Here is a 21,438-nt window from a genome sequence, read left to right as displayed (position 1 = left end):
GCTCCGTGCTTTCCTCCAAGTTCGCGGATGTTTCACTTGAGGCCAGGGGTGGATCCATTGGAGGTCGTCTATGAGCGCCTATTACGTTAAGCACGGCTGCCTATATCGTTTCATGAATGGGGCGAGCAAAGCGGGTTATCTTGGTTACGTGCCAAGGCCGCCTGTTTTTGCAGCTGCCGTCGAGCCGGTGCGTGCGCGGCGTCTCGTTTGAAGCTCTTATGCGTGGCGTGTGACATATCTCATTTCGGTGTTTTAAGTTTAGAGCCTCGGCATTGCGTAAATTTGGTTGAACGCCTATTTCGACGTGGCTGACGCCGACGTTTGCCGCTATGAGAGACGACTAGCGTTTCTTTGGCGACGCGCCAACTGCGCCGCTACTAAAAACACTTTTCCTCTCGTGTATAGCTTGCGTGTCTGGACGGGAGGTGTTTTATACGGATGACGATATTTTCTGATAAGCTCGGACATTTGGGGTACGTCTGTGGAAAGCGAATAGTCGAGCATTTACGGGTGTGCGCACGCAGATTCCTTTCTTCGGTCTTGAGGACCTGCACGATTTGGTTGCCGACTTATGTTCGTATATCATCCTGGCGCATTAGGCGCGGAGCGTGAACACAAAGCGAATAGGATGGTCAGTGGCGATAACTGTAGTCACTGGTACCGAGGAGCCCAAATTTCAGTTTTTCTGTCCGTATCAGTACTGATGCAGTGTTTTCTCCGCGATTACTCGCGGAGAAGCGTTGTCGGCTCATTCACTAGAAGACCGAAGTTCCGATTACTTTTTTCACGCCGCACGCAACGCTGAGCTGCCCCGAACTAGTCCGTTGAGTGCAGCTGAATCTGGGAGATCCTTCTGCTGAATTAGATTGAGCGTGCGCTGCCAACTTGCGATGATGGCGATCGTGCGAATACGAGTCTGCTCGAGTGGTATGTAGTACCTACATACTGCCGCGCTGTGAAAAGGCGCTTGCGCCTATGCAGTTGGGTTGTGCGTGGCCCGACCAGCGTATACGGTGCGCTGCATTGTATGCGATGCGCGAGTGCGACGCGCGCGTGCTCTGGGAGGCATTCGCTGAAGCTAGCGCGCTCGCTCACGTTAATCTTGGTTTGTAGCCGGCGAGCGTGGCCTGGATGTATTCCCACTCTGGTTTGCGTGGGGGTCAGCCTTGCGTCTTTGCGTCGTACCCTGGCGTGAATAGCGTGCGCAGGGCGAACCGAACGGGCGACTCTCGCAATGTAGGGCGCCCGTGGAGATACGGGCAGGTCGTCTGGCCGAACGGGTTTCCTTTCTGCTAATTTTTTTTTTTTTCGGATCGCGTTTGATGCATCTTCTCCACAGCACTTCATCTGCGATGCAGACAACCGAGCATGCTGCGCTCGGGACCGCGCAACGCACTGCTACCGTAGCGGTGCAGTACCATCGCCTGTTGAGCCTCCCGCCCCTCATTCCCGGCTGCTCTCGCGTTGGCCGGTGCGTGCTCGCACGGTGTACGCGGGAGTGCGAAACGTCCTGCCTAGGCTGGCTCTCGGTAGGGGTGGCTGGCCATAGGGGGCAGCGGAGGATGCCTCTTTTGTTTTCTCGCTCGCGTTGCGGGGCTGGCCAACGCTCGGTTCTCTCTCTGCTTCTGCGGTGCCTGTCCCCTTTGCTCTTCTCAACCGGAGCGCCGACGAGAGGAGAGCGGCGGCAGGCAGCAGCAACCTGCTCCTGTTGCTTCTCCTGTTGGCGTACGTGTATAACGGGTGGATCTCCCCTCCCCGCGGCAGTTACCTGCGTACGCGGGGCGGGTGGAGCGCTGTGGCAGCGGTCGCGTGCGGTCGCTGGCTTCCGTCCGGCTGACCGTGACGGGGACGGCCGGGCCCTTCTCCCTCCGTGTCCCCGCGTCGTTGTTCCCTCTCGGGTGCGCTTTATCGGCCGCCGCACTGCCCCGGCCAGCGTGCGTGCTTGCCGCGTACTTGTTGCCGCTCCTGATGTCTTGGCAGCAGTGCTCTTTAGTCGTGCTCGTGGCGGCAAGGAAGGGATTTGGAGTAACCGCCTCGTAGGGCTTCTTTAGAGGCGTGCTGCCCCGCACAACAGAGGAGAAGGATGCTTTATAGTTCTCGATGCTTGCGAGGCGGGGTGAGCGTTGGTGCGACGCTTCGAAGCCGAGGTGCTTGCGAAGATTCAACGAATTTTTTTTTATTATTATTCAGCGCCTTGCACAACGGTTCAACGCCTGCAGGGACGTTATAATATTTGGATTACTCTTTGGGAAAACACGGTGTTCACGAACAACGTCAGATATACTAGAGAAAAACTGTTGAGATATCAGTGTTGGCGTCCTCCATTCTAATCCATTCTAATTCTCCAGCTAATTGCTTCTGGCAATATCCTTCTGTCTTCAACTGACGGAACGCGTCCGGCTTCCTTCGGTGTGGTGCTTCTGCTGCCCACTGCTGTGTGACTACAGTGGACAAGGACTCCGTGGCGTGAGTGCATGCGTGTGGCGCTGTCCGGAAGTCTCCTCCTCCTTAGCCCTTTCCGCTGTCGCGGGTTTGGACAGCCGGCGCGCGCTGATTGGGATATCTGCAATGGTAATCGATCCGGCCGGAATGCAAACAGATCATCTAGCAGCAAGCCCGAAAACCAGCTTAAATAGCTTAGCAATGTGCGTTGTTGGGCGAGTTGGTGCAGTTGGACGATAGGAAACGAGCACAAAAATAACAGCAACGAGCAAGGACGTGGGAGAGCAGCACCTGTCTTGTGTGCTTCCTCTTTCCTATTGTTCTTTATGCTCGTTGCTGTAGTCTTGCCTAGAAAAGCACTACAGCGGTCAGATACACCCCCTAGTGTGGCACATTCGCTTATGACGTTTCATTCATTCAACACGGTTGCTACGTTCCGAAAGTTACATCGCCTATGGCGTGAGTGCAGGTACTCGAATGATAGCGCGGCGTATACATGTCCAGTTGACTGCCCAGGAGCAGTCGCACTGTGACCGCTCTTCAAACGGCCTGGCCTCGATAAATCGTCAATACCAACACAGCGCTCTGCTGCGCTTCGGTAGCCGTCTCCTGGAACGACTGCATTTGTATGAGTGTGCACGCGTGCGTGCCATCAGTCTTTGCATATCGTTCTAGGAAAACTGATAGGTTTGAAGTTTCGCATTTAGCTATAGGCTTTCGTTGTGACGCAGGCATGCGAAATTGGGCACCCTTTAAGAGAGACAAACATGCATGCAACTTGGAGCTATGGATATCTTCACTTCTGCTAAATGCATGGGATGTCTTCGAACTGTGGACTTTATTATGGAATTCAGCTTAACTACGTCTCTTATCGTCTTACGAGACAGCGGGAAACAATGACCGGTGTATACCGAAGGTCGCTCTGTATATATACGTCACATGGTCGGCTGCCTGTAGTGGCAGGTGATTGCGACATGTTACTTCCTAATTCATGTGAACGCTTCCAAAGAGCCTCAGGTGCGCGCCCCTCATGACCTGTCCTTCTTTAGTCGAAGGGCGCATATTTGAAACATGAAAGTGGGAAGCGCATTTGCAGCGTTGTTGCTCGTGATAAATTCGTTTGCACGAGCAGTGCGCGCTTGTTTCCATTGCAGCGTGCTTGGACGCGACACGCTAAACTTGCGCTTGTGTATGCGCAGTCTTTCACGGGTCTTGTGCCAGGTTTTTTGTATACACCTTAGTGCAACGCCATCGCCGTTTTTGTATCCTTGGAGAACGGACTTCCGTTTCGGGGCAGGAGATATTTCGCTGCCTAGGCCTCTACACTCAGCGTAAACCAACCACCATTGTGGTACGTGACATTTTGATCCGTGGTCGCCCGCCACGGACGCTGTCGCATCCTCCTGTGAAACGCGTGCGTGCTAGGCTATCGTGGGAGAGAGGATGGCGGGAGAGCGTATTCCGACAGCAAAACGCTGTGGTGGCCGCCACCACAGGGGCGTCCCCATCTTTGGGGAGCGACGGCGGAGAGAACCGCTCGGTGAACTGCGACCTTTGCGTGACCGTGCCGTCATTTTTCTATTGTTTCCCCCTTTCTCTTTTCTCCAGCGCGCGCTGTGCACCGCCGGGCTCGGAACAACGACCGTCGCGAGACCGTGGCACCACGCGCCGAGCGCGGCGGAGCAAGCGGCTCTCTCCCCCTTTCCTCCTCTTGATTGCGCTAGCTTAGCGCTAGGGGCGGCCGTGGCGACGAACCGTTATTATTCTCTCCTCTTAATACCCGCCGCCCGCTCTCCTCCCGTTCTTTTGCATTTTCCGGCCTTCCTTGTTTTCTTCCACTCCCGTGGGGGCAACAGGTCTAGCGTCAGCTTTACCGCCGGTGTCGGCAATGGCAACAGCCTCCCGTTGCCTCCCCCCCCGATCAGCTTCTCGCCCACTGCTCTCTTTACTGACGTCGGTTCCGCAGTGCGGTGCTGCGCGGGGAGCTAACGTTGCGCGCCGCGCGGCTGCATAGCGCCGAGTGCATTGCGCTCGGCGCCACACGCACGCAGGCGAGCTACTTGCTCTCCGAAAGCAGTGACCGCGAGAACCCCGCCTTGCTCCTCGCGCCAATGACGTCTACGGAAGGCCTGCCCGGTGACCAGAACACGCCCGCTGGACGAAGAAGCGAATCGGCAGTGTTGGTCTGCGCGGGCTAGCGACTCGGGTGTCCGAGCTGTCACGAAGTTTCCGTGGCTGACCATGTACCAGGTGCCGGGCGATCGAGAGCTCCGGGGCGACGTCCAAGAGATGAGAAAGGGGGCTTACTTACAAATTTACACGATGATGGTTTATATGCACGAGTACGAGTGGAAGCACGCTCCAACAACACTCAAGATCCAATTTTTAAGCACTTCTTCTTCCCCTTTCTCTCGTCGGGGGAATTCACTGCTGTTCTTCTCTGTCAATCACAATCGTCGAACACCCGCCGTGGTTGCTCAGTGGCTATGGTGTTTGGCTGCTGAGTACGAGGTCGCGGGATCGAATCCTGGTCTCGGCGGCCGCATTTCGATGGGGGTGAAATGCGAAAACACCCGTGTGCTTAGATTTAGGTGCACGTTAAAGAACCCCAGGTGGTCGAAATTTCCGGAGTCCTCCACTACGGCGTGCCTCATAATCAGAAAGTGGTTTTGGCCCGTAAAACCCCATAATTAAATTACAATCGTCGAACCGTTCGCAAAACTCCGCCCATGACGTCGCACTGTTCCACCGGACTCCGCCTCCAATGTGGCGCGATCGCCCCCGCATACGAGGCAACGATGTGGCGGAGTGGCAACTTGATGTCAACGTCGTTCCCACGGAAGTCCTCGAAGTTGGCCACTTTTATCAATTAGTGGGCCGTTCGAGACGGTCCGCTTCTGAGGGTCAGCTTCAGGTAGAGTAGTCTTCGCGCTGGTTATTGCTTTCACGAAGGGCGGCGGCGGCTGTTATTGCCTCGAAGTGAGCTCCTTCCTTGCGTGTCACAGTCTATGTCGTGTCTAATCTAGTCCAGGCCGGCGCTCGTCTCGCCCGTCAGCTTTTTTTTTTTTTTTTTTTGCGGGGGAGAGGTGGGGGAGGGAGTTACGTGCCAAAACCACTTTCTGATTATGAGGCACGCCGTAGTGGAGAACTCGGGAAATTTTGACCATCTGGGGTTCTTTAACGTGCACCTAAATCTAAGTACACGGGTGTTATTGCATTTCGCCCCTATCGAAATGCGGCCGCCTTGACCGGGATTCGATCCTGTGATCTTGTGCTCGGCAGTCCAACACCATAGCCACTGAGCAACCACGGCGGGTCCGCCCGTCGGCTCTCTGGTCCTGAGAAAACGACGATGCAGCGCGAAGGGCCTTTCATAGCTGCACGCTCGCCGGTGAAGCATTATTCGCAGGGAAGGGATGCCGGGTACAACGGTGCTACACGCCAATCGTAACAGCGGTCTTTTCTGTAGCGCGTCACCACCCGCCGCAGCGATTGAGTCCCACCCCTCTTTGTCCGGCTCGATTTGCTCCAAGGGGCGGCGTTCTTCCGCGTTAATCGCTGGTTGCGCTGCTCGTGTCCACGCTGTTTCCGTTGCTTGTTGCTTGCTGCGAGTGTACGCCTTACACCCACACACACAAAAAAGAAGTGTGTGTGTATAGAAGCGGCCGATCCTCACCTTTTTTTGTGCTTCTTGATCCCCCATTGGCTAGTCCGTTGCTTTTTGTTCCGCCGCAGCGGGAACCACCGCAGGCGTACGGGTCGTCTGGAAAGCGTTGATCAGGCGGCGTTAGCTGGCGAGGGGATGAGTTTGTTTGTAGTAATGGGTGTGCGTGATTTCGCGAAGCAGCGGTGGGCGTGGTCATTCGAAAAGAAAGAACTGAGCAGTAGCTTGGCAATTACAACTTCCGGAACAAGAGGTTAATATGTAGAGGGCCCTAGGAACTCAAACTCGGTTCAAGCCGAGCTCAACATTCGTGCTACATACATCGCTGAATGACCAACGTCTACATTTGCGAGGGAACGTGTAACTGTCATTTCACATTAGCATCTATTGAGGACGAAACATCTGCATGAGTGCCTAAGCTTAATTTTTTTTTTAACTTCTATCTCCCCCTCACCCTGCTGTAAGCTTTTTTTTTTCCTCACTCAGTCACCACCCCCTCCCCCGGTCGCTGGACAGTTAACGAAAATAGCGAATTCAAGAATGCGTTTTTAAATTGGTTCGTTATTAAATGTTCGCGCAAGCCGTCCCAAGAGTCCGCGTAAACGCGAGACAGCTAGTGCGCCTGCGTCCTTTCCTTCCTATTCACTCAACAATAAATAATAATCTGGAGAGCTTCCCCGGCGTTGCTGCACTCGCCGAAATTCAATTTGTGTTGCCTTTCTGGCCACCATTGTAAGCTGCCTTTCTCTTACGCAACCCAGCACAGGAGCACTTTGCTAAATTATTTCTTTTTGTTTTAAATGCGCGTTTTGCGAAATGATCCGCCGTTTAGACATCTCTCCTCCGTGAAAGCCGTCATAAAAATGCTCTATGAATCCTATAGCTTATATACTAGTCTCCGTTAGCGCGGTCACGACCGTCGACTGTTGGGCGACGTTATTTTACGACATCCGCGGTCACGATAAAGCGAAACCAAATTAGTGCCGTCCCCTTTCGCGCGGGTCCCATTTGTGCACGACGGCGAATATCTGTACTGTGGGGCGTTCTTGCGGGGCATAACTTTTGTCGCCGCTCGACCCGGCCACGGTACTCGCGTAGCGACATTGCGCAAGTATTCGTGGCCCGCCGGAAGGGGAAATTGCGGCTGTTAGCTACATCGGCGTCGCGGCTGGATATAGGGGAGCGCGGATTAAGTTCGGCCACCAGTGACTGATTGCGTCCGAAATTCGTCCGCGCAACGTATGGTCCACATACATAGCCCGGGCGCACGCGCATGGTACCATGCTGCGGTTGTGTGTCACTGCGACAGGCGTGAATCTGCGGGGGCTTTTGGAGCTTCATTTCTTCATATCGGTCTAACAAGATTGTGGGACAGCTGCCTATAGAGACTAAAATATCTCCGAGGCCCACTTGTGTGTGTGTGTGTGTGTGTGTGTGTGTGTGTGTGTGTGTGTGTGTGTATATATATATATATATATATATATATATATATATATATATATATATATATATATATATATATGTGTATATATATATATATATATATATATATATATATATATATATATATATATATATATATATATATATATATATATATATATATATATATATATATATATATATATATATATATATATGCATGCCCGCGGAGCCTTTCTCACGCTCTTGTACTTTTGGGCGCGAACTGCCTGCAGTTTATCGTTCGCTCTATGACGACATGAGCGGCGGGTTCTTCGTGAGGACGAATAGGTCGCCTCGCAATATCTCGGAGCGGCAGAGGGCGCCGTGGCGCATAGCGGCTGCCGCATTTGTAAGGGCGCGTAAGCTCCCCGCTCGCCTTCCATTTTGTTTTCCGTTTACCACGTACATATATGTTGTATTCTCGTACGATTCCACGCTTTTCCGGGGCTATTACGGCACTGCGGAGAAGGAGGGCACCGGGGAGCCCAGTCCTATATAATGGCGCGGCGGTATATCTGCTATCTTGCGCGCGCGGGACATCGCTTTGTGTGCCTTCTACGCTTGAGGCGGCGTACCGCGCAGATTTGATGGAGCCCCGGCCGTCTTATAGCCTCGGAGCCATTCGAGGGTCTTTTATGTGCTCAGCCCGGCGGTGTTTACGGCTTTCGTCGGGCACTTTCTCGCCGGTGTTTCGCGCTAAGTGCGAGCGCGTGCAGTGAAGCCACGTCGGAACGAAGGAGTGCGGTGTGCTGACGAGCAAGGATCGCGTGACGGCGGCATTTATGCCCTCCCTTTGATGACGCGCGCATTAATTGGTCGACTGGTCGGAAAATTGGATTTGCTCGGCGGTACGGTGACCGCCGCGGCAAAATGCTGCTCTGCGCGGTCGTCGCCGGGCACGCCCCTCGAGCCCCCGGCGAGCGCTCGGTGACGCCGCGTTGGCCGGCCTGGGGTCGCACTCGCGATTTGTCTCTTGCGGCGACGCTGTCGCTTCTGGCGTGCCTTGACGCCAGCGTAGCTACGTCTCTCACGAGCGACGGGCGGTCCCTTGTATACGAAGTGCAGAGCCGTACTCGACGTGAAAATAACGCTGATCCGCTGCGTGTCTTACATTTTGTCGCGTCCGCTAGGAAGGAGAAAAAGTGGGTAGGGTTAACGTCATCATCATCATTACCATAGAGGGTGCGTACCCGAGGATACCTGCCGCAGTGTCCCGGAAGTCAAGAACTCTCTTATAACACGACGACGCTGTAAAAAGCAAGTTGACCTAAACTCCCTTGAACGCGAGCTGCCTATGTGGCAATGGCGTGCTGCTGAGCATGAGGTCGCAGGTTCCGTAGCTGACTGCGGCAGCCTCATTCCAATGAGGGTGTAATTAAAAAAAAACGCTTGTGTATCGTGATACCCAGGCAGTGAAAATTAATCCGGAGCTCTCCACTACGACGTTCCTCATAACCTCCTGCACATGTCTTTAAAGGGCCCTTCACCAGGCCACATAGAAAATTTTGGTTATACGCTGGAAAGTTGTTACGTGCCCTCTAGGGAGCGTTTTGCCGCTAAATTTTTTTTTCAAATTGGTTCAGTGTTAGCCGAGATAGAAATATTTCAATGCCGCGAACCCATGATTTCAAGAGGCGAACATCACCGCCAACACAGACACTGTCTCCACTTGCCCCCGTCTAGCCTCCGCAAGCGAAATTCCTTCCCTGTCTTCTCCTAAGCCGGAGCTGGAGGATCGCGTGACGCATACGTCACGGGCCCCGCCTTTTTTCGCTTTTTTTGCTGACTTCTGCTGACGGTCTTGCGCGCGACCTCTGTCGCGCTTGTCTCGTTTCGCGCTCTGTGCACGAGAACAGCTGACTAGCGGTGTAGGTTAGTGCTACGCGAACAGCGAGTCAAACACAAGCGGATCACAGAGCATGATCGCGCACTGGAACACGGTAGTAAACGAAATTTTTGTCTGCGCGCGCGACTTAACGACGTGGGAACAAGCAGACTAAACGGAAGTACATCTCTCTTGCTACGGTACGAAGTAAAACAAAAGCCGGCAGGCATTAGGTTTGTGTGTTTTATTATTTCTCTGGACATTACTTTGTCTACTCAAGCAACAGATTGCACAAGTAGCAGACGTTGCCTTGAATAATTCTCGATATATATATATATATATATATATATATATATATATATATATATATATATATATATATATATACGTAGGCGCATATGCGCAACAGACATGATCGTTAGCGCAGCGCACAGTGTATGCACTGCTCTTGTCAGCTCAAAATGGCCAGACCTCATGAGGGCTCCTTTAAATGGCCTATCATCAGGCCATATCGTGCCATATCGAATATGGCACGTACCCGCGTGCCCACGGCGGAGCATTGAGCAGCAATATTTCGTTTTAATAGCGCTGCTTTAATTTTTTTCTCTATATAGATGAGTTTCGAGGGACAATCTAATTTTGGACTCAGTTCACAGGAGAGGGCTTTAGCTTCCTAACCGATTGAATTAAGAAATAAAATCAGCTTCGACCGTATGTTTCCCTCTCTCTATCTCTCAGGTTAGACCAACATAGTCGTCCGAAATGGAAGAATCAACAGGTAGTAGGAATAAAAAATTGGAGGATGCTTAAGCTTCGCCTTTAAATGTCGAACGCGATAGCCTTCAGAGATCCCTGACTGCATCTCACGCTTCCCGGCAACTGTAGCTTATGTTACCGTAATGTTTGCCGGGAAACGCTACCGACGAAGGCTATGCACGAAGGCGAGCTTTCCGATGGAAACGCGGCCCCTTGCGTGGGCCGCAATGCGGTGGAGGCGAGCGCCATCTGGAGGTGTTGCAAGGAACTGGGCGCGCCGCTCTGTAGCCTTGAGATTTGCGCGTGCCGGCGCGCGCAAATCTCGGATGCCGTGGCCGGTCTATGAATGGTAGACACGCTAGAAAAGGGTTTTGTGTTTGATTCTAAAACTGGTACAGCCCGACATGGAAAAAAAGAAACAAGCCGGCTCGGCTTGGTTCTTCCTTTCCATGTTGCGCTGTACCAGTTTACAATGCAATACCAACTCGCCCAATCCTCAACCCTATAGTGAACTTCATTTGTGCTTGAGTTTCCCCGTAACAGAATTGTTTTCTCGCATATTCAAATCACAATCCGACGCTATGATGTCTGAAGGTTGTAAGTCGTACTTTACGATTTCTCTGATGTATTTTATTTTGAGAAATTCAGTTAGTTTAGGAACTTTTTTTGTGCTAGGCGGAGGGTCTGCGTGGTTGAGTTTGCGTGGTTCGGCGTGATTTCTTTTTTTTTTTTCGCCGACACGACTGTTGACGCCGGTCGATGACGCCGGATTTTCTGACACGGGGCCGTTAACGCTTTTGCGTTAATTCTGGTGGCTGTTTGATAGAGGACAACGTCCGAAAAGCGACCATGCGTGCAGGGAAACCGAAACTGGCTCCAGACTCGCTCGGAGTATATTTTGCGGCGATGCGCTTGCAGAAGTAGTTTCGCCCCGCACCTTCGAGTATTAGAGGACGAGCACCCTTTCAGTCTCGGAAGAGAACAGCAGCTTACGATAGGTAGCGAGGCACTCAAAGTGGTAAGGGAATACATCTACTTGGGACAGGTAGTGACCGCGGATCCGGATCATGAAACTGAAATAATCCGAAGAATAAATGGGCTGGGGTGCGTTTGGCAGACATTCTCAGATCATGAACAGCAGGTTGCCATTATCCCTCAAGAGAAAAGTGTATAACAGCTGTGTCTTACCAGTACTAATTTTTTTTCGCGTTGGCGTGCACCTCATGTCATTCGCTCTTAAAAAAAAAAAAAGGTCGTAGTAGTTACTACCTAGTGTCATACCATTTGCTACCTTAGTATAACTGCAATTCGTAACGATAGAGTTAGTAACAATAGTAACTAAACAAGGTAGCCAGTGTTACCTCATCGGCCTCAGCTCTAAATTCCAGATGCAGTTAGCACCACCTGACACAAATATTCTCGCCTCTGCTGCATATATCGGACCAACTGTGGCGTATTACAGAGTGGGTCCGATATGTGTGTTATAAAATATGAATTTCGAATTCGGTTGTGCCAAATACCTTCTGAGTTCGTAGCTGAGACCCCTTTGTAAGCGACTACATTCTTTTGTCAGTACCGTTGCCAGCTCTGTCATTGCAAACAGTAGTTATACCAAGGTAGATACAAATAGTGGGATACTAGGTAGGAACAACTACGACTTTTGAGAGTGTGTACGCTGCGTATAGCGAACGTCCAGCTGTGTGCGTAACGGCATGGCTCCTTCGCAGCCTCGGAGTCATAGCTAATTAAGGTACGACTCGTTATCGTTCCTCAGGTCACAAATGTAGGGAGGTCATGGGTAGAGAGAGGGTGGGGGGGGGGGGAAATGCACTTGCGCGTGGCAACACAGCCGTGCGTGAGCGCGCGCGCGCTTCGAGGCGAGCAGCATTTCGGGTCTTGCGCGTGCGTGTTCCACCCGACCGTGCGCGTGTATCACATACATACATGCATGCGCACACGAGGCGGGAACCCGCACGATGCCGCGTTTTGTTTCGCAACCGCCGAGGCTTCGCTCCCTTCGAGGACGCCGGGACCGGACGGGGCACGCGGACCGCGCGCGCTCAGAAGCGCGAGCAGCCGTGCCCCGCCGCCGCGAAGGGACCTTCTCGGGACCCGTACGCGGGAGAGCACCTGCCGTCGACGCCGCCCCTCCACGATCGGCTTGCGCGTCTCCGCCACGGTGTAGCTGCGTGCTTGTGCGCGTGTGCTGCGGCGCACGAGAGCGGCGGCAGGCATGCGCGATGGCTCCGGTGCCGCCGAAGACGAGGACGGCGACGACGACGACGCGGACACTAGGCGGCGACGTCGTGCCGGACGTCGCCCTGGAAGGCGCCGCCGGCGCGGTGACCGGCGCCGCAAGGACCAGGAGGAACTGTGGCAGCTCCTGGCGGAGGCGTTCTTTCGCTCCTCGGCGTCTAGCTCCCTGTCTTCGTCCACGTCGAGCCTGAGTGAGTCGTCCGCGTCAGGAGAACCAAGCCGTCGTGTGCCGGGGTGCTCGGAAGACGCGCTTGAAGAGCAAGAAGCCTTTCGTTCTCTTTTTGGTGCCTCATTTGAAAGTCCTTAATCTGTCTATCGGCTACGAGAGAAATGGCGCTCACACGTAAGGGCTCAGTTGTGATACCTCCCCGCTTCGTCTTCGAACCGTCGCGTGTACCGAGGGCAGACGCTCGTGTGAGCGGAGTGCGATAACGCGATCACGTAGCTGTACATTTGGTACACGTTAAGGAACCACGATGGTCAAAATTCATCCTGGGCTACTCACTGTAGCAGCTATGATAGCTCAGTTGTTGCTTCGGGATGGTAAACTGAAGTTTGGAAACTGTCAGAGCGCGGGCATAACTGATGGTGACGTATCGTCCGGACGTGGGTATATGCAGTGTGCACGGCATGCTCAATTCCATTACATATTTGGGTCACACCGCATTTGAGATTTGATGCGAGCCGTGTGTCGTGCATGTTAACTGTTTTCATCCTGGCAGTTATGTGTAACTTCTCGCAGCTCGGTGTATGTCTGTATGCGCGCATTTGCGTCCAGGCTTTGACGTTTCAGAAAGTAACGGCCATACTTTGGGCTGCTTACTTAGACGTTTGGGAAGTGGCTGCCTTGATTCTTCTCCACTTTCGCTGCTGCGGTTGTATATAGATGCGAAGACACGAGGTTCTTACGGGCACGCTTATTCATGTGTGGTTATATACGAATAGTTGTGTTTAGCCGTCTTGCGCCTTGGTCGTCTCTACACTACTCGAACGTCTGTGTCCTTTCAGCTTTCAGAGTGCTCGCACTCGTAGCTTGGCAAAGTGGGTGTCATTAGCGTAAGAGCTTCTCTGTAAACAAACAAGCAAGTGAGCGAGCAAGCACAAAACGAAAGCAGAACGAGAATAAACTCGAATGCATTATCGCTGATAGACGAAACTCGCGCGTATACGTTCCTTGCGAAAGCAGCTCCGACTTTTTTCATTCTCCTCAAAGAGTGATGCGTTTTTTGTGTATTGTGCCGCGCAAACCCGGCCTCTGCCTGCCGTTAGTTGTATTGATTTGGAATGGCTTGCTTCTCCGTTTCAGCGTGTCGTCACGCGAAGCGCGGCTTCTTGTTTGACGTCACCGCTATAGCGTAACCGCATGCATGGCGACGGGCTCGCTTGAGGATATATGGCGCCTGTGACGCAGGCGTGTCGGGTGCAGAGGCAGGCGCCGAGTTCGACGAATGGCGCGCGCTTGGTTGCCATCCATGTGTGCTTTTCAGCATGGTAGTCTTTTTTTTTATATTGCGGTTTGTTTCGTCGTCACGCTCGACAGCAAAGCGTGACGTCGCTGCGGTGGTTGTCGCAAGAGGAGGGCGACGACATGCACGCCGTATGTCCGAATGTTTTCATGTGATGTCCGCTCTCGTGGAAGATTACAGCTATGGCCCTTCTGACACTACTTATTCAGGCGAAAGCCTTATATGCCCCATGGAGCGGAAAATCTGCCGAAGAGCGTCCGGCGCTAACATCCGATGGCAAGAAAACCCACGTGACCAAGTGATGACGTCGCGTTCCCCGCGCTGGACCAGCTGCGGCTCGCGCTTCGTAATCCCACGGTGAACAGCCACAGCGTTGGGCGGACGCCATAGCCCAAACCTAAAGAATTGACTTTACCCGATTCAAGAAATGAGTTGATCCACGTTCAAAACCGACCTTTCTGCCAAAATCGATTTGGCCCATCCCTAAATTTGGGTAGCCCACACCCCCAAAAATTGGTTTTGCCCAATTCGAGCACATGACCAAGTGAAGAGTATCGCGTGGAAGAGTCGTACTGCTTTCGCATTCAGTGCATGTGAGGAGACGAGCGCCTCATTTCTCAGAACGCGACCTCCGAATTCGCGGGTGCGATTTCGGAGGTCACGTTCGCAGAGGCCACGGAGCAGCGCGCCCAGTTCCTCGCAGCACGGGTTTTGTTGCTAGATTGTTAGGGGGAAATGTGGCGCTGCGATCGTTCAGCCACCGTGGGAATCGTGGGCATTGCGTGGATTTTAATTTCTACATGGATTCGTTGAGGAAGCGCAGTGCAGCTTCTTTTATCGTTCTTTCGCGGTTCACGTTGTGTTCCGTCCTGGTGCCAAACACGTTCGCGTTTACAACAAAATTTCATTTATTCGCAGCGCTAAATAAACCGAGACACTCTCTGCTGTGATGGGTGTGGCTAAATCTAGATGTTCGGCAACACTCATTATGCATGATTATTCTTTCGTGTTGTAAACGGCTACCTTTGTAGTATTTTGAAATCTGTTGATTGAATGGCGATGTAGAACTTCTTTTTTTTGCCATACTATGTTTGTGCAATGATAAACGATAATTAAGAAGGTAAATGTAAAAATACGCAAATGGCCGTTAGAAGCCAGTAGAACGATGTTTGGGTCGTTTGTTTATGTTTTTTTCGGTACCGCGTATCGAAAGAGCTATGCACTCGCTACTAAGCGGGCGGTGTTAACGGGGAGCGCAATCACATCTTTACCGCCAGCGACCGTGTAGCGGGCGGAAGGTATATCGCTCGTCGTCGTCGTCGTCGTCGACAGCGTAGGTAGGAGTGCAAAACCCTGTCGGATCAATACAAGCCGCTCGGGCTTCGGCGGGCGGAAAGTTCGAGCTCCGGAGCTTGTTATTCGGGAAAGCTGGCTAACAAGTCTGTTGCCGGCCTGTCGACTTTGCGCTGGCTGCACGCTACGCGTTGTTCTCGGTACAGCAGCAGCAGCAGCTGCGAGGGAGTACACGCAGCCGCGAACTTGTTAATCGGGAAAGGTGTCTCCCTGGGTTAGTGCCGCTGTCGTTAACAGCGGCTTATTTACTCTTCGAGAGGTGGAAGAGAGCCTTGCGTATATTTGTTTATTTATTTATTTGTCCTTGTAAGCGAGCAGCTTTGTCGGGCGCATCAGACCAGTTTTCTTTCCTTGTATCTAACCTTTTTTTAATTGAACAATCCCGAGGTCGGCGCATTCTGACATTGGGCCCCGAAGCGCTTCTTTGGCACGACAGAGAAGCATGCGTGCGATCGTAGGCTATATACTGTGCTGGAAAACGGCAGCTTCGCGCCCACGGTCGTTCACGCATTTCGTTGTAGCACTATAGGCGAACTTCACAAAATTTTGTGGTATATCTAACAGAAAACTCGAGGCGTAGGTACCGCGTACGCAAGCGCGTCGTGTGCGCACCTAATCGTACGTTTGTAAGAGATAGGAGGAATAGAAAAGTTAATTTGACAAAGCGATTAGCTTTCTGGAAGCTTTCGGCTATTCGCTTACATTCACAGTAATCGTCGATGATTTCTACACGGCTTTCTCTCTCTCTGCATGGGGCTGTATGACTCCATCCATGCCTGAACGCTGAAGAATGGGTGAAACCTATCTCCTTGGAAGCTCATTCTATTGCGTCTGCGTGTGCTCACTGGCCTTATGGCATCGTGTTATAGGCGATAATGCAATGGGCGCTTAGTTTTCTGTGACGTGCGATTATCCACCTGCCATGCATTGAGATTGAATGCACGAATCTTCGGAGCTCGTGAAGACGTATCATGGCATAGGTTGTTGATCGTTCCCGACACCTATGTGCGCGCATATCAGATGGAAAATTATGGTATAAGATCTGGCCGTTTGCGGGCGCGTGAAATATCCGGTGGCATCAGAAGGCAAGGGAAAGAGGTTTACGTCACGGCGAATAATTTCAAGCCGCATATTCGTGTTCTAACATGCAGAAAAGAAGCTGTGCTTCTTGGTGCGAATCGGAAAACAGCTGGGGTCGCTGTCCGGCGGGCAGTGTAGATTAGAAGAGTGATGTTTTGGGCTAGTTGGTTTTCCATCTTATACCCGTGTCACACGGGCGTTTGGAAGGCCTTCCAACCGATAGTCAGTTGACTCGAAGGTCAAGTTCCAGCTGCTACACGGGCGGTTTCGAAGGCCGCCGAGTCAATAGTCTATCGAGTCAACGGAGCACCCTACAACTTAATCGAAATCTCGATGGCTTTTGATCAACGGAAGCGGAAACAGCGCGAACATGCCCTCTCGTTCACAGTGTGCTCGTACTCACAGTTATAAAGAACAAATCAAACCAAAATGCTAGAAAAATACTATGTGTGAGACCACCTCGTCCGGCGAGAGAACGACCATCTATCTCCGTTCACGCTTCGTTCGGTCAGCGAGTCTATTGTCATCATCAAATTGTTGACGATCAGCAGCTCTTCCTCGATGGCGTCGGCTTCCGCTTTCGCCGCCTCAATCCTGCCATCAAGCTGCATGATCGCATCCATATAGAATATCACAGCAGCCTTGTCATCTTGAGCCTCTGTCTCTCTGTCACCCCATAGCGGCAGAGCAAGAATGCAGTCACAGCGCACTTTATATAGGTGTTCTGCGCTTCGAACTTGTACGCACAAACCAAAACGGCAGCCGCATCGAGCGGTGCAAACGTTGCCGCAGTTTCGCTACTCAACAACTTAAAAACTAAACATATATGTATGGCAATGTATAAACAAACATAAACTAAATTATAGTGATTTTAAGTGTTTTTAATGTTGTTTAACTTTTCGTGACATGAAAACGAAAATAAAGATCCGAGGCGCCACACAATATTGCGAGAAACGCCTGAACCACTCGGCGGACTTTGAAAAGGGCCGTGTACCAGCGCGACAACTACTTTGAGTCGATAGAATTGTGGCGTTTCGAATGCCGTCGACTGGACGGCCTTCCAAATGTGCCCGTGTGGCACAGGTATTAAGACTGTGTGGTGCAGCGCGAAGCGCGATAGGGGACACTGGAAAAAACGAGGACAATCGCTTACTGCCAACTAAAATTTTATTGTCTTATACAAGGTGCCATATAGAAAAAAGTAGAGGGAAAACGACATTATATATATACCGACCGTTATATACCGTTACCGACGGATTACTCGCCTCAGTAGCTGAGCCAATCCGCAGAAAACGAAGAAAACCTAACAGCGAATCCATGGTTACCGAAGGGCAGCCCACAGAAAAGGGCTGTAAGGTCGCGGTGATTCCATACAAAGATCAAATCGCCCATCGACTTTAAAAAAGATCGGTGAGCGGGTTGGTGTACGTATAATGTTTTCTGCCCCACACAGGCTTTGTTGGACATCAAAGAAAAGCACCCCTTTCAAGAAAAAAAAAAAAAGCCCACTGTGAAGCCAAGCACCGCAACCGTTACGTGGATTGTGTGCAGGGGTTTGTGTACCGAATCCCCTTGAAAGGCGGCGCATGCTACGTGGATCAGACAGGCAGGTGTCTGAACGATCGTCTGCGTGAACACGGGAACAGTGTTAAAAATGGAAAGGAACGTTTTTAGCCCTGCATTGCAGCGCATGCGCATGTACCGGTCTGTTTGGAAAAACAATAGTAATCTTCGCACACAGGGACGATCGAACGCGCACCATCGTTGAATTGGCTAGCATGGCGCGCGAAGTATGCCCATGCATAAGTAAGCCACCCTGGCCTTATCACGAATGGTGATGTCATATTTATGTTTTTCATCTTTTTTCATCTTTATTGTTTGTTTTTCACATATATATTTTTTATGTTCCCTGTTTTTTTCTATATAACACCTTGTATCAGACAACAAAATTTCACTTGGCAGTAAGCGCCTGTCCTCGTTTTTTCCTGTGGCACCGTAGAACATTCAGCGATGTTATCCTTCTGAAATATAGTAGTTGGAGAGGACGTAACCGTCATGAGAGCCAGTCAGAGCAGTAAAAGCCTGACAGGCTGGTCTAGTTGGTTTAGGTTCAAAAGATGCATTTTCCCAGCAGAGCGTTTAACACACATGAGCAGAAATGGGTCTGCTTTGTATTCTAGAAGAACAAAAGATTGAACGTAGGAAGTTTCAAGCACCTTGAACCAGAACGGCCGGGACGCGAAAAAATATAATTTGCGATCTGTGACGTCACCGGACCCTGGGTTCGCGGCGCGAAATTCAGAAACAAAATGTTAGTAGTAATTTATTTTTTAATAAGCAACCTGTTACCGCAAGATCAACGAAAATGGTTCTTCAGTTATGCTTTATCAATACAACCTTATCTGGCGTTTCTCTTTAGTGTCGCTTTGATCGTTCAAATTGTCTCTGATTGTCTCCGCTGTGCTACCTTCTTTCTCGGCTGTGTCGTACTGTTACCTGTGTAAAGTATGCTTGATCGTGACAAATTAGCTTGGCCTTAGCCATTTGTAGCAGTCATGATGAATGATGATGAGGTCAGCTTTATAAGGTAGTTAAATCACACGCTTTCTCTCTCTCTCTCTAGTTGCATTATAAACCATAAAGGAGAGGGCTTGGTGGGTGGAGGGAGAGGTTCCCTTGTGCGCGTTTCTCTTATGCGCGCGCCGCCGTCCGGGTCCGCGGCGCGGATCTCCCACGCCGGGCGGCAAGTTTTCGGGACACGCGGCTCGCATTAGCAATTCGATGCAGTTATCGCAGTTTATCGTACCCCCGAGGACACCACAGTCATCTGCTTTCGAACTGGGAAAACAGAAACGCGCGCGAGGCGTGGGTGCACTTCGTGGAGAGAAACGACGGGCGAGTTGTATAAACGCCTTTCCGCGTCGCCACTAGCTTCGCGCACGCCGCTTGCCTTGCTCACCGAGAGGCGCATATTTATGCCTTTGCGCGGTTGTCCAGTCGAGGTCCCAGTTTTCTTTTTACATATATATATCTGGTTCTTCTCCTTCTTGCTTGCATTGCATGCCCAGTCACTTCTCTGTATCTGCATTATGAGTGCCGCGCCGTCGTTATACAGGCGGGCGGTTGCAGGGCCTCGTGGACTCGCGAAAATTATCTACGCGCGCCGTCGAAACTGTTTTTTTTTTCTCTCTTTTTTTTCCGCGTGCTTCTGGACGTCAGAACCAGTCTCAAAACACCCATGGGATACCAGAGAGAGAGAGAGTGTGTGTAACTGTTCAATAGGCATGAGTATGATGATGCGATGAGTTTTCGTTCACGTTTGTGCGATGATTGCAGGCGAAGGCGAGATAGTGAGTGAGTGTATGGATTAATCGTTTAGTTGCGCATGGGTGCCCGCCGCGATTCATAACGCGCCATCCCAAACGCGGTCCATCATGCTGTCGACCCGTCGGGATCCTTTCCATCGTTGCTGCCCATCTCGCCCACAGCGCTGGTCGTTCCTGGGGGGTGTTAGATATGGAGCTGGTTCCTGAGGCTACTTCGAGTTCCCCAAACCGCTTCGAGTGGCAGCACAGCTAATTGAGGAATGCAAAAGCAGGAAAGCGCATTCCAGAGAAGCGGCCGAGGCAACAAGTTTACGTGCCAACAAGTTCCTGCGCCGCCGGGATTAGCAGGTGGGCATCCGACAATGAAGCAGGTGCACGAGCGCCCTCCCCGCTCCTTCTCCAGCCTACAAGTGGATTACCAGTCTGCGTGGCAAGACCGCAGAGAGCCCTGACAGGTGTGCAACGCGACACGGGCGCCTACCATTGGCTGCAAGTGGCGTCATCGGAGTGGACTCTCCCATTGGTCAAACATGACGTGACTTGCAGTGCTCGAAGGGCTTATAAGAAGCCTTCCAGAGAGACCTGAGGATCCTGGGACATGCCCTGATTCCCTGATTCACCTCTCTCGAACTTCTTGCCGCGGGCCGCAGCGTCCGAGTTGCTGCTGGCCCGTAATGTCTGTACGACTGGTAATTGACGCTCTCGTCCCTGTACAAAATGTAGAATAAATCCCTCCCAAGTTTGGGTTTCCATCCCGAAGTCCCGTACTCCAACCCCTACATCTGGTTGGCAGCGGTAGGATCGCCTCCGAATACATCAGCTGGTGGCAGCGCTACGAATCAACCTTCGTCGAGAGAGATCGTAAAGAACCGGGAAGAGCGAAGAAGAGAGAGCCTTCGTCGAAAGAGGTCCGAAGAGACTGGGAGTATCGAAGAAGGAGCGAGCCTTCGACCCAGGGAGTCCGGAAGGAACCGGCAACAGCGGACGAACGAACCGGATGGCAGGGTGCTGCAACCGTAAGTGAGCGCGTGGTTTTTTTCCTTATGATTCGCCAGACTCAAAGGTTGTGTGTTCAATTTTGATAGTTCTGGGAATCGGGAGTTTGTTGCATTGTGTGTTTGCACAAATTAATTAAGGAAAACAGTTTTAACCACCTGTCGGGGCAGCTGCCATGGATCTTAGAAGGTTGACGAGGTCAGACTTGTTGTTGGTGTGCGACGATTTGGGAGTTGAGGCGGACGAACGGATGGAAACGCCAGCTATCATAAAGGCGATTAATGATAGTGGCAATGATGATGAAAGCATTAAGCTTGCTTGGGAAGTGATACAGGAGCCACGGGAGCGTGTGCGTCGTGTACGTTTGCGAGAGCGTCGTGAGCTTAGGAGTGAGCGTCAGCGTGAAGAACGCGAGAATGAACGGAAGCAGGAGCTTCAAGAACTTACTCTTAGGTGTCAGCGTCACGAACGTGAGAAGGCACGCGAACGTGAGCGAGAGGAAAAGTATGAGAGAGAGAAGGCAGCACTGATCAAAGAGCTACAGTATTGTGATCAGTTATTGGCACAGAGACAACGGCTGTCTGAGAATTCTGTAGATAGTACAGAGCGAAAGAATGAGGAAGTGTCTAGCGGACTTTCGCCAAAAGCCGATGAGAAGAGTAGTGCCTGTGAGATTGACTGCCGATTCATAAGTAAAGGGAGAAGGCTAGCTGCTAACGATGCCTTAGTGGCAATAGAGGCCGTTAAAGGCCAGAGTGAGAGCGACGAGGTGCTGTGCCAACAGATGACTGTGGAGACAGCTAGGCCAGC

The 21,438-nt window shown here is 51.6% G+C and overlaps 1 protein-coding gene across 8 annotated transcripts in view; it reads left to right on the top strand.

Moving 5' to 3' along the window:
* Positions 1–21,438, top strand: part of LOC135898732 (protein lap4-like) — a 183,635-nt gene that overhangs the window by 34,944 nt on the left and 127,253 nt on the right. The window contains exon 1 of one of the 8 annotated variants that reach the window (XM_065427846.1): positions 12,140–12,598. The exons of the other annotated variants lie outside the window; for them this stretch is intronic. Within the exon in view, the coding sequence (XP_065283918.1) occupies positions 12,385–12,598 (214 nt within the window). The 5' untranslated portion in view covers positions 12,140–12,384. Of the gene's footprint in view, positions 1–12,139; positions 12,599–21,438 lie in introns of those variants that run through there. 8 annotated transcript variants of the gene reach the window in all.

This window comes from Dermacentor albipictus, chromosome 3 (assembly GCF_038994185.2).
Source record: "Dermacentor albipictus isolate Rhodes 1998 colony chromosome 3, USDA_Dalb.pri_finalv2, whole genome shotgun sequence".
Classification (NCBI taxonomy): Eukaryota; Metazoa; Arthropoda; class Arachnida; order Ixodida; family Ixodidae; genus Dermacentor; species Dermacentor albipictus.
Note: the sequence above shows the minus strand (reverse complement) of the source record. Positions and strands in the feature narration are given on the sequence as shown.